Here is an 18,191-nt window from a genome sequence, read left to right as displayed (position 1 = left end):
TCAGCAAAGAGAGCTGGACTAAATGAGCATGTTGGTTTTCAGTTTCTGGTGGCAGCAACTTGGAATGAAACCTCTAAAATGAGGAAACAGAAATAGCAATTTGGTTAGAACCTTTCATGGGATCAAACATGGTGTATGCAGAGGTGAAATGCATTTGTTGATTTAACCTAATCCCAGACACTTGCTCAGTCTATTGAATCATCATACCACTAGGCAATCTCCACCAATGCATGCAATGATGGGAGTGCTAGTGTACATCAGCTGCTGTTATTTTTACTACTGTCACAAATTTAGATCAGGCCTGAATGACAGTGATAAAAATGCTCGTTGCCAGTCCCAGTGTGGGTACCAACAGTGGGGCTACACTGCTGATAACAATGGTGGGAAATTTTAAAGGAAAAGAAACCTACACACTCTTAGAGATGTTCAGAAAGAAATAAAGTGATGAAACTATTAAAATAATTAATCACAGGATATCACCAGGATCATTCAAGACTTCAAGATGGCTAGCTCAGCTAACCTTGAAAATAAAAACAATAGAAGAGGACATGGAGGTAGTAAACTTTTTTAAAACTGTTAGTTAATCCCAAGGATTATAAAACAATGAGTTTTTCTTCAGTTCCATTTATTGCTAGATGGGAATTTAGTTACTACTGGATGAAAGATGAAGACTTGTCATGGATTAAAAACTATTTAAGAGATAGTAAGTAAGCAGTAGGAAAAAATGACCAGTAACTACTAGGGAAAGAGAATAATATTAGGGTGACATAGAGTTCAGTATTAGAGTTTGTGCTTTTTGTTATTTATGTATATGATACAGTAATCTATATAATATTTAGTTCAAAACTGAAGCAAAATAGTCAAGTAAATATATCAGCAGAACTGGAGCCAGGAGACCAGGGTACCATCTTTGACTGTGCCACCAGCTTACTATGTTACTTTCGGCAAGTCACTTATCCTCTGTGCCTGTGGTGTGTCCCAACCATAAAGCAAGAAAGACAAGATACAAGGAATGTGGTTTAATTAGGCCACATCTTTATTAACTCAACTGGGAAATACCCAGCATACAATGCAAGTTATTATCTTTTCCTTAATTGTTCCCACCTATCTGGGAGGGCTGCTGTCAGCCCTGCCCCTTCCCTGGTTCCTGTCCATTGCTGCAACTGTGCCACCCTCCCCTCATATATAAGTTAAAGAGGGCTGTATCCCACTGTACCAGACATTAGGAGCAGCAACCCTCCTGCCCCAGCTTCCTTAGAGGATACCTTACTCTCAAGTCCCCTTCCAACTTTGGTTTATCAAGGAACCGTATGCCCTATGGAATGAGTACCTGAACAGGACACTTGCCACCTGCTAAGTTGCAACCACTTGACTGTACCTCCTTACCTACCCAATTGGGCCCCTGACCCATTTTGGGAAGGTGATGAAACATATCCTCTCCAGCCAATCTGGCAATGAGGGAAAAATTCCTTCCTAGCCCTGAAAGAAGAAAGCGAAACTAGTGTAATGCCCACAGCAGATCATAAAAACCCAGTCCTACTCTGATCCCATGGGAGGTTGCGTGCTGCTGGTCTGTGGTGACAGAGCATTCTCTATAGAGAGAATGAGGTATAAATACTCTCCCTCTCCCTCCCTCTAACAAACACATAGCAACATGTGCATAAATTATCAAAAAATTCCAAAACAAAATCCACTCTATTGCACCCACTTCTCCCCCTGGGGCAAGAAGAAGAGAAGAAATATGATAGATGTTTATCTGGATTGCTTAACACATCACTGAAGGTGCTTAGCTATGATAGTGATGAGCATGGTATCAGAACATACTCCTGGGGGAATTCTGCGCCACTGCGCAATGCAGAATTTTGCAGAAATTAATGTTTTGTGTGCAGAATTTCCTTTCCCCCACAGAAATGGGCTGCAGTGCTGCTGGCTGCCACTAGGGGCCACTGGACCCAGCGGAGCCCAGCTGGCACATAGAAGACACTGCCAGGGGAAGGGGGAGAGAGTAGAGAGTTCCTGGAAGCTGCAGTTCCCCGCATGCCTTGAGGGAAGGAGATGGCAGCATGCAGGAAACTCCACACAAGCCAGGACCCAGCAACAGGCTGTTTCTCCTTCTGGATCCCTGGCTCTAAGGTGGAGGGGGTGTGTAGGCTGGGGGGGACACGGCTGGGCTTGGAGGGGGTGGGGGCATGGGTATCTGAGCTAGGGAGGGCCCCGTGGCTGGGCTCTGTGGGGTAGTGGGTTCAGGTGTATTGGCGGGGGGGGGCGTGACTGGGCTCTGGGGGGGTGGGGAGGGATTGTGGGTGTCTGGCCCCTCAGCTGGGCTCTGGGAGGGGGCAGAGAAACAGAAACTGGGTTGTCATAGGGGTTTCTTTAACTCTCTACTCCTGGGGGAAATTTTGTGTGTGCCTATATTGTTACAGACATACTCGCTGACAGGTATTTTGAAATAAATTACCAAAGTAATTGAATCTCATGAGATTACATAGTGTTATTTTGATAAATTAAATTTGCAGAATGTTGTAGAATTTTAAAATATTGTATGCAGACTTTTTAATTTTTTGGCGCAGAACTCTTCCCACAAATAAGAGCCCACCCAGAATAGTCTAGACTAGACTAGAGATAATGGTTACACAGTTTGTAAAACTACTTGATACCATATGAGGGGTACAAGTCCAAGAACTTTGTTTTTATTATAGTTATCAACTGCCTCATATAAGAGGTAAGTGGAAAGGTGTCAAAGTTTGCAGAAAACATTAATATTAGGATTAGTTAACAAGAGCACTCTAGAAAGACACCATGATAGCAGCTCAAACTCAGTAAAGACAAGTGGAAGAAACAGTGGTACGTTCTAACAGGTTCTGAGTTAGGAACTACCCTAACTAGGAAAAGTTCTAGACATCAAAGTGGACAGCTCAACAAGAATGTTTACTCAATGCACAAGTGTAAGAAGGGGAAAGAGAATGATATGGAAAATATTGTGATGCCGTTTTGTAAACTGATGGCATATCCTTACTCATCACCTTAAATACTATGTATAATTACAGACAGAACATCTGAAAAACAGCTGAAACAAGAACAGTACAATGATAAGCAGGAATGGGGGCTTCCATACGAGGTGAGATTAGAATGACTATAGCCCTATTCAGGCAAAAAAGAAGACATCGAGAGACAAATATACATAAATAGAATATAGTGGATGCCAGCCAAGTGCTCTTATTTACTCTTTCCTACAGTATTAAAAAACAAAAAAACACAACCACACCACAGACCAAGAAGGCATGCAACAAAATTAAAAGCCCCAATAGGTTCTATTCATAAAAGGAAATATTGTTTACTTAGCATATAATTAATTCACAGAACTCACTGTCACAGGACACTATTGAAGCAAATATCTTTTTTAAAGTTAAGACATCTATAGGAATAAGAATATACTCTTCACTTACATTGGCTGGGATAAAATTAACAAAATACAAATTCCACGTACACGGATCAACTGATGTCAGGAATAAAATTTTCCACATAATATAATATTGCACAATTAAATGCAATTGATGTCTTTCCTGTAAAACATCTGGCCTTGGCCACCATTGAGGACAGGGTAAAGGACAATATGGACCTCTGAGCAGCTTCAATATGGCAGGTCCTATGGCACTAAGAATCAAGTAATCTACAAAAAACACCAACACAATGATCTTTAAAAAGAAGTGTTTGATTTTTAAATTCTGATGGGGAAACGCTAGCAATTAAGGTTTATTTACTTATGTATATCTGGGTTGTCTAACGAAGCTGGTTAGTCCCAACAGTAGTGAGGCATAGGCTTAAAGGAAGGCAAGATAAAACAGCATGTGGGAGAATGCTAGTGTTAATGTGCACACATACAGCACACTATCTCACCTCCAGCACTTACTGCTAAAGCTATAAATACGAATTGACAGTTAAATGAGATGAAAAGACAACCTACAACAGCCATACCTGTGGATTCCTTCTTTTACAGGGTCCCTGCTAACTTTATGAGAAACTTAAATACATGTATTACATTTTCTGGAAACATATCATTGAGAACTTGTTAGAATCTGTGATAAGAAACTTGTAGCCTAAGTAACAGTCACACAAATTCATGATTTAAAAACTCAAGCAAATTAGGTTAAGTACAATAACCTTGAGAAGGAGAAGTGTTATATTGAGAAATGTCAGATGTATTTAACAGTAGTTTAATAAGAGCTGTTGTTCAAAAACAGTATTTACTTAGGCAATTATATAATTTTAGTACTGTAGCTTCATAAAGTAAACTTATTTAAAGATCCCCTGATGTTAGGAGGACCGTTATAAAAAAAAGAAGATGAAGCTAACTTCAGAAATCACTTTCTTTTAAGTGTGACAAGAAGTTATAGCTTATAGAAGAAAAATTAAATGGCTATGACTGTTTCAGTGATCACAGTTTTTGTAAATATGAGTCCTTTCAGGAATCAATTGAGTCATAGTTCTTGTGACTTCTCAGACATTAAATGCTAAATTCAGACTTTGCGAGTGATATTGCTCATTTGGGAATACTAACTTCCTTATATAGTCACCATAATGGTTACAACTGGTTCTGATAATCTTTAGGAGTGTCTCATATAACTGCTGTGACAATACCAGACTCGAGTTTCTAACTGAGATGCACGATACCCAAATATGCAGAAAAAAGTAGAGTACAACTTCAGCAGAATAATCATGGAAACTCCCCTCGAATGAAGCTTCCTGTAACTAATGTGATTTTTTTATGTTGCAGAACTATTACAATCACAATTACTGGCATTCTAGAATCACCACTCCAAAAATATTTTGTGCTTTAATCAATTACATTGCATAGGAATAATTCACCTTTTGAAATACCCACTTTCATGAGGATTACCTATTACTGTCCACTGAGCAAACATTTTTCTTTAATTTCCTACACAGTGCCACATTGTAGAAATATATCACATGTAACATTGTCATGAGGATTTGGTGTAGTGGCTGCCTCCGTTTCCCCCCACCTCTCTTTGGTAGATTACCTTGATCTTTGACTAGGTGCTCTCTTGAGCTGGACCCACACTTGCCCTTAAAGGGACAGCACATCCTGTTACACATTATCCCATCCCCCCTTTTCTATCTCCAGGGCAGGCTCTCCATAAATTGTTAGAGTCTTACCTACATCGCCCAGCCAGGATGACATTTCCTTTTTAACCTCAACAAGGAAGACTAACAAGAAATGTGTGCTGCTTGTATTCTTCTCATTGAAGAATGAAGTGGTATGGCCATAGTTTTCAACTCAGCCTGTACAACCCATGTAATGCACATATTCTTTAGTGTTCATTAGCAAATGAAGGTTTATGATGAGTGCCACTTTTGAAATGTCCAATCCTCCTGTGGCCATGGTGGGGCAGCCAAAACTGGCCTTTACCTGGGTGAAACTGGCAAAGGGCTGACTCATTGTCTGAGAGCACTCTTCATAGATATGGATACAATTATATCATTCACCATAGAGAAAATCCTATAAAGAGTCAGCTCTCTTTGAGATTCTTACAAACATCAAGGTCCATGAATCTTTGCCTGCAACACCCAGAAGATCAAGTGTTTGTTTTCTTCTTCCACCCCCACTATTTTCTTGATTGTGTTCTGAGATGTACAGCCAACTTTGCCTCTCTCCTCTGGTGATGACAACTCCTCCTCTGTAATGCACTTCAAGCCTTCATTGGTCTTGGCGTTACTCTGCCAGAAGGGTCTCCACCTCAGTGGGAAGCTCGTCCAGCTTCTCCTCCAGCAGCAGGTGCTGCTCTCCATCTCTGCCATTAGCCAGATTAAATCCTTCTTTTTCTTCAAGGTCTATGTCACAACCTTTTCTTTTAAGCAGCACATCTCATCCAGCTCCTGCATACACTCTTTTACCTGGGTCTGCAGACGGTGGAGTTCTTTGATGGCTTCACCTTACCTTTTATTAGCAGAATGGATCTGGTCTTCCAGACTTGGTTCTCCAGACCGTTAGGCCATCTCCAAATTTTCCCTACCAGCTACAAGCATGGAGAGCACTTCCTGCATCTGTTCCAAACCACACTTCAATTTCTCCAGCTCCACTCTTTGCTCTGTCTTCCTCCGAAGCTCTGGTCAAGAACAGAGTCTTTGTCTCATCCTCTCAGGCCTCCACATCAATGCGGCTGCTCTTCTCCACATAGCTATCCGAAAGATTCTTCTCTGTGAACAGTTGTTCTATCTCCTTTTGTTTCTTCACCACATTGGCGATGCTTTGCATCTAGGGATCCAAGTCCCCTTTCAAATAACTTAGCTCTTGCTTCCAGAGCTGTCCCTTGGGAATGGCGAATCAGGGCAACTGCTTCGGGCTCCGTGCTTTGGAGGCCCCTGCGCTTCAGTGTGCATGTGTCATGAGGGGGCTGCTAGGCTGGCTTGGGGGGGTGGGGTTAGGGGTTCAGGGGGCCAGGCTGGCCTGGGGGGTGGGGTTAGAGGTTCAGGGGGCCAAGTCAGCCTGGGGGATTAGCGGGGGGCCTGGCGCCAGCAGTAGGGGTTGGGCCTGCACTCACCGGCAGGAAGCGCACGTTGTATTTCTTTTTCTTGCTCGGCATCACGGGGCTCAGTCTCAGTCTCTGGCAGCAGCGACCCCAGCCTGCCCCACTCCACTGGTTCCCGGCATTGTGCGCTGCCGCACTGGCCGCCAGCGCCCTAGCGCCGCCAGAACACATCAGCGCCTGGCTGACCGCATTCATTGCACTTCCGCCCCAGACCTCTCCCCTTTTCTGGGATCCCCCAGCACAGGGGGCCCCTTTGCCCCTAGCACAGGTGCCACCCTGTGACTCTCCATCGTCCCTCACCCCCTAGCACTGGTGTCCCCTTCCCACACCAGATTTCACCTGTATAAAATGTTAAGGGGGGCCCATACAGGTTGATTTGTCCCAGGCCTCCCACCCCCCTTGGGACAACCCTGCTTGCTGCACGTGGGTCTTTTCTTTCCCAACCCTTGCAGCTTCACTGGACTCAGCAAGGTTCTACCAAAGAATGCAGGACTTATCCAAAATGTCAGATTTCGGTGCCAGAAACTCAGGCCTGGTCTACACTAGGAACTTACACTGGTATTGCTACATCTCAGTGGTGTGAAAAATCCACTGCTCTGAAAGGCATAGCTATACTGACCTAATATGCAGTGTAGACAGCGTTAGATCGACTGAAGAATTCTTCCATCCATCTAACTACTACTTCGTGGGGAGGTGGATTACCTACACTGACGAGAAAACCCCTCATGTCGGCATAGGTAGTGTCTACACAGAAGCGCTACAGCGGGGCTGTAAGAACTTGCAGAGCTGGAACCTGGGACCAAGGGGATTCTGTGCTGCTGATGCCATTACATCTCCACGGGATGCTTAAGCTGAGCTCCCACATGAGGACCTAGTGAGGAAGTGCCACCCAGGGGGGCCTGAGTGGCAGCCCCTGGCAGCCCTATGATGGAAAGCTGTCTGAGCAACAATGCAGACTGTCTGCCTATCTCTGCTCCAGACCCTGCTTGCGATAGATCCTAGACTCTGGCTTCCAACTCTTGTTTGTCCTAGGCTTTGCTCTTCAATCACTGTCTGTAACCTGGAGCCTGACCCTGAGCTCCTGGTACCTGACTTGGCCTGACTCCTGCTCCAAGCACTAGTCTGACTGCCCTTGTTCCAGTTGTGACAGGCACAGCTACATGCTGCTGTAGTATTTTAAGTGTAGACATAAACTCCCAGACTTACAGTGTATCAGCTGCACAACTATTTAGGGTCTACCAAGATCCTCCCGCTACTGACTCCATGCCACAGGGTCATTTCCCTGAGGACCTTCAGCTGTCTTACTTACATGGACTTAGTTTTTAATCTCAAATCTTTGACTTAATATGAATACAAGATTAGGACATTTTTCATGTCACTTTTCCATAGACTGGAAGATTTAGACTCAATTTATTAAGTAACATTCTATCCTAAAGCCTAGTTTTATTGCACCTAGTGATTTAATGATGCAAAAAACCTCAAAGAAATGGAGAGCTAGTGAGACTATGGTAACATTACTGGTCACTGGCAAGTGATGCCTGAGGTTTAAAGATCTGTGGAATTATGACCCATAACTGATATTATTTAGCTTCCAGTTTTGCAGCATTGGTTATGTAAGACAACATACTAATATATGTATAGCAAACTCTCTGAACACTAAAATATGAACAAAAAGGTTAAGAAAAATGTGCTTGCCTTTCTGAAAAAACTCTTCCAATTTATCCTTGAAGGGCTGGAGATGCTGTTCTGAAGATTCTTTACAAACGACTCTCATCTGCTTTTCACAGGCTACAAATAAAAGCGTAGAGTTAGATACTTTAAAACTGAATATTTAACTGACAACTCTTAAATAACCCTATTATTTCGATAATTATATGCCTACTCATTTACTATTCAAACTTTATCAAGCAATGGATATTTCATAATGCATCTGCCTTGCTGAATCTAATAACTGCATTAAAGTTAAAAGTAGCCTCAGCCAGAATTTCTGAAGAACTAGACAATCTTTTTTTAAATATAGGTTATATGCAGTAGAATTCAGCTTTTGTAATGACTGCTTGTAATGGGAGTGGGTTGGAAACTAAATTGAAGCCAGTATAGATCATGAAGTACTGGTATAATTTATTAATGTTTGGAAGGAACACCACTCCATCACAAATGGACCACCACAAACTGCCCCAACTGATGTCTGAGTTGTATTAAGGAATAGTCCCATGAAGTATGCAATACAGCAGTCTAACATGAAGGTAACAAAGGTATGGATCACTGTGGTGAGGTCCACTTCCAGAAGAAGAGAATGCAACCTTCAGGTCAAATCTAAGTGATAAAAGCATCTCTTGGCTACTGTTGCTTCCTCGGCATCCCAATATAGCTGCAGATCCAACAGGACTATCCAGGTTGCCAAATTAGTAACAAAAGGCAGGCAAACTCCACCAATCAAGGGAAGATATGATCTCTGCCATTTTCTTAGTTTATTTTCCCAAAACCATGAGCATGTCTTTAAGTTTTATCTGGACTGAATGTCAACTGCCTTGCCCTCATCAAAATACCAACCCCAGCAAGATGTTGGATGAATTGGTAAACTGCTCTCACTGCATCTGATATAAAGAACTAAAACTGGTTGTCATCAACGTATTTCAGGCATCAAATCCCATGCCAGCTCACTGCCTCCATGAGGACCTTGTTATGACTAGAAAAAAAGGTTGAGTTTAGATTAGATTTTGCTAATACAAGCTAGCCAACCTTCATTGAAATTCAACGACGTTTCTTAGTGTAGGTTCATGGTCACTCATTTAACTTGAATTTAGCAGGTCAAGTTATAGCCTTAGTAGAAGCAAAGTGAACTTCTGCCTAATTATGATGCATCCATTGCCTAATTTACCAACTAATTTAGGGCCTGCTGCCATGTCATTTCCTATAGAAGCCAAGTTAACTGTCACAGAATTTAGGTATTGCCCTAGGAAGTCCTACTATATTTCTCAGAATTCTGAGATTCTAGATTATACTAAAGGTGAAATGAGACTGTCAGAAACCAATACTTGAAAATTTTGCAATTACCCATTGAACCAGTGCAAGCAGGAAATTGTTTTCTTTTTCTCACCTCTAAAAAATATAGTTTCCATGTGTTTAATTGGAATGGAAATTTATTTCACAACTAAACCAGAGGGTTACAATTTGATTTCATGAAACATATACACATTTAAATGGCAAGCCAGCCAGCTTCACTCCAGTTAATAATTCAGTTTATTCCAGTAAATTTAGTATCCCCTCCAAAAATGTGCAGGAGGGAAGGAAGAGTGTATAATTTACAATAAAGTTATCCTGTTAATAGATGTCACACATTTGAGGTTTGCAGCGCAGGAGAAGGTTGAGAATACATGTATGCATTTTATTATACAACCAGTAGTACAGCATATAATACATTTGGACCACCAAGACTACCTTAACAAAGAAACCACTGAAACCATTTGTTTGAGTTTTTGCTGAACCGCCCCCCCTCACCTCTGATATAGTCTATGTTAAAAAGAAAAAATCTAACATGGCCAGAAAACTCTTTTCCTGACATTTGTTGCTGCAGAAATATATTGAAAAGATATCTGCTTCCTTTTAAAAGTGTTGTATGATAATTAAACATTCTTCCATAGCTCAGCTATATAAAATTAGAATATGAAGTTATCAAATATTCATCTATAGCTGGGGAGGTCCTTCCTACCTAAATAAACCACAGTCTTTATTTTTATGAACTATATTATACATTTATCTTTAACCTCAAATCTTGCAACTTGTGGCATGCAGAAACAATCCTGCACATATAAACAGTCCCACTGAAGTCAATGGGAATTTGCTTGTGCACATCTACTTGTTAAGACTGGGGTTTTAATTTGTTCATAACATATCTTGTTAAATAAAGACTCTTCTTATCTGCCCATCTATATACATGCCTTCAGAACAAGAAAAAACAAAAACAAAAAACAAAATCAGAAAAAGAGATACAGACACAGCACGATCATTTTCTTCACAACATAAGCTTCTCGCCATTAAAAACTTGAACTATAGTTTTTACTATAATCATACATATATGATTGTAGAAATATATTGAATGAAACATATTCACACACAATTTTTTCAACTTATATAAGCAGAATGAGTGTCCCAAAGTAACTCAGGTAAATTGTAATATTTTATTTGTAGACTAGAGAGAAAAACTGGAAGAAAAAAAACTCTATAAACAAAATGATTCTAAAAACTTTTTAAAAGTTCTCTTATTAAAGGTTGGCAGAAATTAGAAGCCACAATTTTGTGGCTACTTTTCCTGTGTGTTTAAAAAAAAAGTCTAAAGAGAAAATTCCACATAAAATAAGTCTTAGAAATCATTCCAGGCAAATATGAAATGACAAAAATGTGAGAGGGGAAGTACATATTTCAAGTTCTTGAGCTGAGAAGTGGCATGATTTTTAAGGCTTTGACAAAGAGCATTTGCATTAAAGGAAATTATTTTGAGGCAAACAAGAAAAAAATTATTATTACAAGTATTTCTTATGAGGTGGCATCAGGGCCCATTTTACATAGGCTAGAATGGAATCAAACACCACCTCCCCCAAAACAGGTAGCATACATTATTATTTATCATTTTTGAATGCCCAAAAATATGCAAAGTGCCTCACTAATAAGAGATTCCCCGCAAAAATGGACCCCCCCATAAGGTTTTACATTTTATGTTGTCATTACTTATGTATTGTCATATGTGATTTTTAAATGACCAAGATTGGGATATATTACTTTTCAATTTTTTTCAATGTACATTATTTTTTTAATAGGGACTTTTATAGGGAAGACTAAAAAAATGTAAATAAATCAGGTGACAAGAGTGAGGGAGGATGTGGCTAAGTGAAAGCAGTAGTGTATGGGGAATGGATAGGGTAGGTAGATGAATGGGAAGAATGGAGAAAATGCACTTGCAAAATGAGGGAAAGATTGGATGGAAAGATTAAGGAAGAGAAGAGGAGGATTAGGGTGGAGCAGACCAGACAGGTGGGGTTAGACAAAGTCATTGTTAATGAAGACTAGAATGCTGAGAGGACCAGTTTTCTGCTGAAGTCAAAGCGTGCATATACTCAATCACCCTGTAACAACCAGATTGAGAGGAGCATAAAGAACAAACAACAGTTAGACCAAATGCCAGTGATTCCAAGGCCTGGAGTTAGTGGAAAGCCTGAAAAATATTCTCTCTAAAAGTGACCAATATTGTGCTCACATATAATTAGGCTTGAAAGGATTAGATTTTTATCGGTAAATGTCAGTAAATATGGATTTCACTGTAAATACACAGAATATTTCCAATGGTAATAACTGAAATTTAGGTAAAATTTGTTTAGGCAAAAACAAAAATGCTGCTTGAGATATTATTAGAGCTTGATTTAAGGATATTTACTTTGTATATTTTGACATGTGATATTGACAATTTGTGTTTTAGCAGTTATAAGGCTTTAACTTTTTGAATCTCAATGTATACTGTCATAACTTGTTTGACTTCCTTCGACTGTCTTACCCCCCATAATTTCCTGCAACTGTGATTACTTAAACTGAAAAAGATGAGAAAAAGTGCTTAAAAATAAACATCAATATTATCAGTCAAAATTATTTAAAAAAATATTAAAAATTGAATTCTGCCAAGACTATATATAATGGAATAAGAGCCCAGCAGCAAGTCTTGCCATTTCTAATACACTGTCTGTCCTTTGAGCAGGGCCAGCTCCTGCTTTTTTGCCGCCCCAAGTGGCGAAGAAAAAGAAAAAAAGATAAAACTGCGATTGGTGGCACTTCGGCGGCAGCTCTACCGCGTTGCTTCATTCTTCGGCGGCAATTCGGCAGCGGGTCCTTCGCTCCAAGAGGGACTGAGGGACCCGCTGCCGAATTGCCACCGAAGACCTGGACATGCCGCCCCTTCTCATTGGCTGCCCCAAGCACCTGCTTCCTTTGCTGGTGCCTGGAGCCGGCCCTGTCTTTGAGTTCTCATGAGCTTCACCCTTAAGACAGAAAACTGAAACTCTCCTTCAGACAGCAGCTATCAGGCCAGGTCATAGAGGGAGAGGTTGTCTGTCAGATAACTGTAGACTAAACTACTTAAGACTTCACGGATAAATATTTAGACGCACATGGATTTGCATGTAGAAGTTAACTGGCAGCCAATGTGGATTATGGAGCACAGACATTTACACTTAGTGAAGCTTCTGAGATGAGCATCAAGAGTAGCCCCAAAAAAGGCCTGTTGCAGAATTCTAGTTTTGAGTTAGCACAGGCCTGGGCACTCATGATGAAGTCAGCACCTGTCAACAACCGGTGCAATCCTAAATTCCTTTGGTCAGCAAAAGATGAAGGAAGGTGTTTATCAGCTGCTATACTGAATCCATATGCTATTTTATTTTATTTTTAAATTTAAGCAAAAGTAATGGGAGCTTTTAACGACATGCCAGTTTGCTTTAAAGTATGAGAAATATTTGTAAGGTGAGCCCACTGATTGTGCATGTATTTGGGACAATGTTGCCTACATCCTCATTAAGCCCCTGCATTCAATTATTTAACCGATTCAGAACTTAGGTTACATGATACTCAGCATTCTGTAGCTTCAGTCTATGAAAAAAAAAAATTACTTGTTCTAGCCAAAAATAGGTGCATCTGAGCTTGGATTCCAGTTAATTATATTGAAAGAGGGGATAAGGGTTTTTGTTTACTTCTTCAAGCTGGATATAAGACATATTCTAAAGACTGGATCCTTCTGACTCTCAAGGCAGATGTTTCACTCTATATGCATCCGAAGAAGTGGGTTGTAGCCCACGAAAGCTTATGCTCTAATAAATTTGTTAGTCTCTAAGGTGCCACAAGTACTCCTGTTATTTTTGCGGATACAGACTAACACGGCTGCTACTCTGAAGCTTGCCTCATTAATTGCCAGGGAGATAAAGTCTCATGTTTCATATTTTAGCTCAATCTCTATCAGGGGTTAGGAGCCTTAATGAGACCAATTACTCCATATTTGCCAACCGTGAGGCATCTTGCACCTTTTTCTGAAGCACACGGTGCTGGCCATAGGATACAAAACTAGATGGACCATGGGTCTGACCTAGTATGACAATTCCTATGTTCCTACATCCTTCTTTTGTAAGTTTAAATTGTTGAACAAACACCTTTCTCTCACCTTTCTATATTTCCCTCCTTAATGCTTCTTTTTCATCCTTCTTTGCTCTCTTCACTTGGTTCATGGATTTTAATGCAGTGCATTTTTTAGTCTCTTCCCATATAATACTCAAATCCTGACAGTTATCTTCCCTTACCCCTGAATATAATCTTTCATATAAATTAAAAGTTAACTTACCAGATTCCATATCCGACACTAGAGAAGTCACAACCTCTCTGTGCCTCACTTTATGCTCTATATTTGGTATGATTTTTATTCATAGAGAACACAAAGAAAAATAGTAACTTAAAAACCTTAATTTTTAAGAGTGGACTTTGATCTATGGCAGGCAGTTTTCATTCAATGTCCTTTTAGAAACACCATTTGTAGTTGCAAAAGTACTTGCATGTTTATTTAATGTATATTTTTAAAGGATGTTAACACTTTTTAAAAAAATCTCTGCCCAATTAAGTCAAACACATTAAAGAAATTACAAATGAAATGTGATGTTTTATCATTTATCTTAATTCTCTACACTACAAAAAAAATAAAAAAGAAAAAAAGAAAAGAAAAGAAGAACTACAGTGCTCGCAATGCAAATCCATTAGTGATTTTGAAATAATGCCTCTCTTATACAGAGGGTGTTTCAATAGAAAGCATATCCTCTCGAAAGCAAAAATTATTTCAGCAAGATTTAGCCATAAATGACTAAATGAGATAAGCAGATCAGATTGATTATGAGCGAAACATGTACAAATCTTAAAAGGCAACAGAGCAACCTTTAAGATTCCAAGGAGGCTAATGGAAGAGTTACCAAAACATACCAAATGTACATTTCCTCCCTCACTAGCCAATTCCAAAGTGATGATCCAAGCAAATACACAAGTGTGTTAAGATAAACAACCTGTTTAGCATTACTCAGTGCAAACAGATGTAAGCTGTCAACTGTGCTAATAAACTTTTGGGACGTTTTCTTGATACACATTGTGTATTAGTCACATGAACTGTAATAGGCTACTTTGAAAATTGTTTATTTCCAAATGAACTATTGCAAAAAAGAAAGTATGTGTGTAATGTAAGAACAAATGTTATTTGAAAACCCTAAAATTACAAACTGTTGGATGTACACTGTGCTTCACACTCCAAATCTTGGCCATGGAAATGGAAACCATTAGCAAAACATTAGAACAAAGCTGGAAACTGCTGATTATTAGTTTGCCACTGTCTTCAGTTTTAATGCAGTATTTGGCTCAGAAAGTTCTTAAAAAGTCCCCAATATAAGCTAAAATATTTATAAAGCTGAATGCCTCTCACTTAATGCCTATTGGGCAATAGTCTTTTAAACCTCCACAGACACTGTAAATCTGTCAGAAGAATCATTGCCTATAAACAAACTTTCATGTAAAGAGCACTGCAATGTCAATCGGGCAGGAGTTGGTATTTTTTAAGCATCATTTTTAAAGTAAATGCAAAACCAGAAATAGTTCTGTGTTGATAACACAGGACCCACCAGTAGCACTTATGGGAATCATCCTGACAGTGAACCCAAGTATTTAACGCCATGGATTCCTGTAAACCTGTCACTGATACTATCCCTCTTGAGTTATGTCACAGTGAAAGCTGCTAACAGCCACCACTGTTTGTATATCCCAATGTCTGCTCAGAGCCTGGTAGGTTATATTATCGTGGGATTGTTAAAGACGTGCTGCTTTCTTTTTCGCATTATAAGGCAGGCTTATTTTTGGCAGGAGAATTACCGTTCTCTTTGGCCATCTTCCCTGGACTGACTTTCAGAATCACCCTTTCTTTTATACCAAGGAGCCTTTAAGTTATTTCCTAAAAGGCAAATTTAGCAGAACAAAACTAAAAGGACCCACTTCTGTACCATAAGGTCCATGTCTCTGCGAGGACCAGAATGGTTATTGACAGACTTTAGGTGCATTTTCCTTTCATCTATCAGAATATTAATAATGATGTTGAATTATTTTGATTTTGTATAAATGTTTTATAACTTCCTCAAGGTGAAGTTTGTTACTCTTGTCTTGCATGTAAATGACTTGCCAAATAACTTCAATATTAAGTCGGGGGTGGGAGGTCTGAATGAAGATGCATGTAGTTGCAGCTTTGGGTTACACTATTTATTTCCCACTATTTAGTTCTACAATATGTATCTATATATATTTATAATGCACCATTCTCTACTAGTATCTAGGTACCAAGTGGAGGAACTGCTTTGTAGCAGTCCTGGTAGATCTTTGCTCTCTGCTCCACTGGTAGGATTGTAAATAGTCTTTTTTCTAAGGAGGAGGTATAAGTGAGATGCAGGGATTTTGTGAAGATAAGGAAGTGTTTACCAGCCAGTCTGTTGCTATATCAATTGAGGAAAGACTTAAGAAATGAGTCTTGCACTGTACTCTAAAGGAAGCAAGACTTTGGCAGACTCTGAATGGGCATAGTGAATTACTGCTAGATTATGTTCCAGCATAATTTTAGTGGTGGATTTTCTTTGCATTCGCATCAGTAATCAATAAACATGTAAACTAATGCAACATACATAGGGCCAGCCCATGGCTCAGTTCTTAATACTAGGCTGACTGAGGTCTGAACATTCCAAGAAGCCCACATGCTCAGCCACTGGATGAAGAAAGAGACAGAACTAGTAACCTTATCTGACTGACTGCGGAGCCCTTTAACTAAATAGAAGGAAATGCAGCTAGCCCTTCTCAGCTGGAAAGTAGAGTTGAGTCACTTGAGTCACAGAGACTTTGAGAATTTATAGGGGAGTGTCCATAGCTGAAGGCAACAGATGTTGGGGGTATTAACAGAACCTCTCAGGAGCGTTCCCATAAACATCTGTGTCTTATATGAAGGGCAGTTTAAAGGGACAAAAGAATAGACACACATCAAGTTTAAATTTGCCATTCACATTTGGGATGTCTTACCTATAAATGATTTACAAGGCTCTGATGAGAACAACGAGACTGTACAAAGTTGTTCTCAATTAGTAGAAGATCTATGCTCTTATGCATAATTATTTTTCTTACTACTGGACTGTTAACTTGCTTTCATAGACTGTTCAATGGGGAAAGTACTTGACCGTTAGCCACCAAACAAAATCCTAAAGAGACAGAGCTTTGTCTGCTACAGAGCATTTTCCCCATGTGATTCTTCAACAACCACCATTTGAGGTGCTCGAAATATTAGTTCCCAGAGAGAGGGCTAGTGTCAGTGGCGGTTCTTGATGAGAGGTCTTGGCCTCTGGATAGTGCCTTGGTTGGCAGAAATTGGATTTGGTGACTTCCAGAATACCCTATAATAGTGTTTCTCAAACTGGGGTCCGCAGACCTCCAGGGTGTTTGTGGGCACCGCTGATCAACTCCTCCCCCTCCCTCCCAGCGCCTCCTACACGCTGAGGAACAACTGTTCAGTGGCGTGCAGAAGGCGCTGGGAGGGAGGGAGAGGAGCAGAGATGGGGCGCACTCAGGGGAGGGGTCATAAAGAGATGCAGTGGGGTGGGGCCTTGGGGGAAGGGGTGGAGTGGGGGCGAGGCCTGGGGATGAGCAGGGGGCTTAGGGGTCTGCAAAAATTTTAAAATCAAAATAGGGGTCCTCGGATTGCTAAAATTGTGACCTTGTGAAGAACGAGAATCCGGGGAACTACAGTCCGGTCAGCCTCACTTCAGACCCTGGAAAAATCATGGAGCAGGTCCTCAAGGAATCCATTTTGAAGTACTTGGAGGAGAGGAAGGTGACTAGGAACAGTCAACATGGATTCACCAAGGGCAAATCATGCCTGACCAAACTGATTGTCTTCTATGATGAGATAACTGGCTCTGTGAATATGGGGAAAGTGGTGAACGTGATATACCTCAGGGCCGCCCAGAGGATTCAGGGATCCTGGGGCAAAGCAATTTTGGGGGCCCCTTCCATAAAAAAAAAGTTGCAATACTATAGTAACATGTATTTGGAAATGTAAAAAATAATTAGTGAAATACATTAAAAAATTAATTTGTAATAATTTGAAAATACACTAAATACATTATTTAAAAACATTAAATGCTTTAATGGTATGTATACATTTGCAATTACATAATGGGCTGTTGCTGGGTGATGGTGATGGTTGGTGCCAATGGGCTGTCGCTGCCTGGGGGTGGTGCTGCTGTTGCCCAGGGCTGGGTGGGGAGCTAGGCTCTGGGTTGAGGGGTGCCCGGCTCACAGGGGCTGGGCTCAGGGCTGTGGGGAGATGGGGTCAGGGGGGGTGTCCGGCTCAGAGGGGCTGGGCTTGGAGCTGCGGGTCAGGACTGTGGGGGGGATGGGGCCAGGGAGTGCCCGGCTCAGAGGGGCTGGTCTCGGAGCTGGGGGTCAGGGCTGTGGGGGAATGGGGTCGGGGGGTACTTGGCTCAGAGGGGCTATGCTCGGAGCTGGGGGTCAGGGCTGTGGGGGGGGATGGGGTTGGGTGGTGCCCGGCCC

The 18,191-nt window shown here is 40.8% G+C and overlaps 1 protein-coding gene across 1 annotated transcript in view; it reads right to left on the bottom strand.

Annotated features, from left to right (window-relative positions):
• The window catches only part of FMN1 (formin 1), a 338,092-nt gene that overhangs the window by 68,426 nt on the left and 251,475 nt on the right, over positions 1-18,191 (bottom strand). Inside the window, exon 15 of the mRNA XM_026651453.2 lies at positions 8,244-8,336. Coding sequence (XP_026507238.1) covers positions 8,244-8,336 — 93 coding nt within the window. The remainder of the gene's footprint in view (positions 1-8,243; positions 8,337-18,191) is intronic.

This window comes from Terrapene carolina, unplaced genomic scaffold (assembly GCF_002925995.2).
Source record: "Terrapene carolina triunguis isolate 2854851 unplaced genomic scaffold, T_m_triunguis-2.0 Scaffold96, whole genome shotgun sequence".
Classification (NCBI taxonomy): domain Eukaryota; kingdom Metazoa; phylum Chordata; order Testudines; family Emydidae; genus Terrapene; species Terrapene triunguis.
Note: the sequence above shows the minus strand (reverse complement) of the source record. Positions and strands in the feature narration are given on the sequence as shown.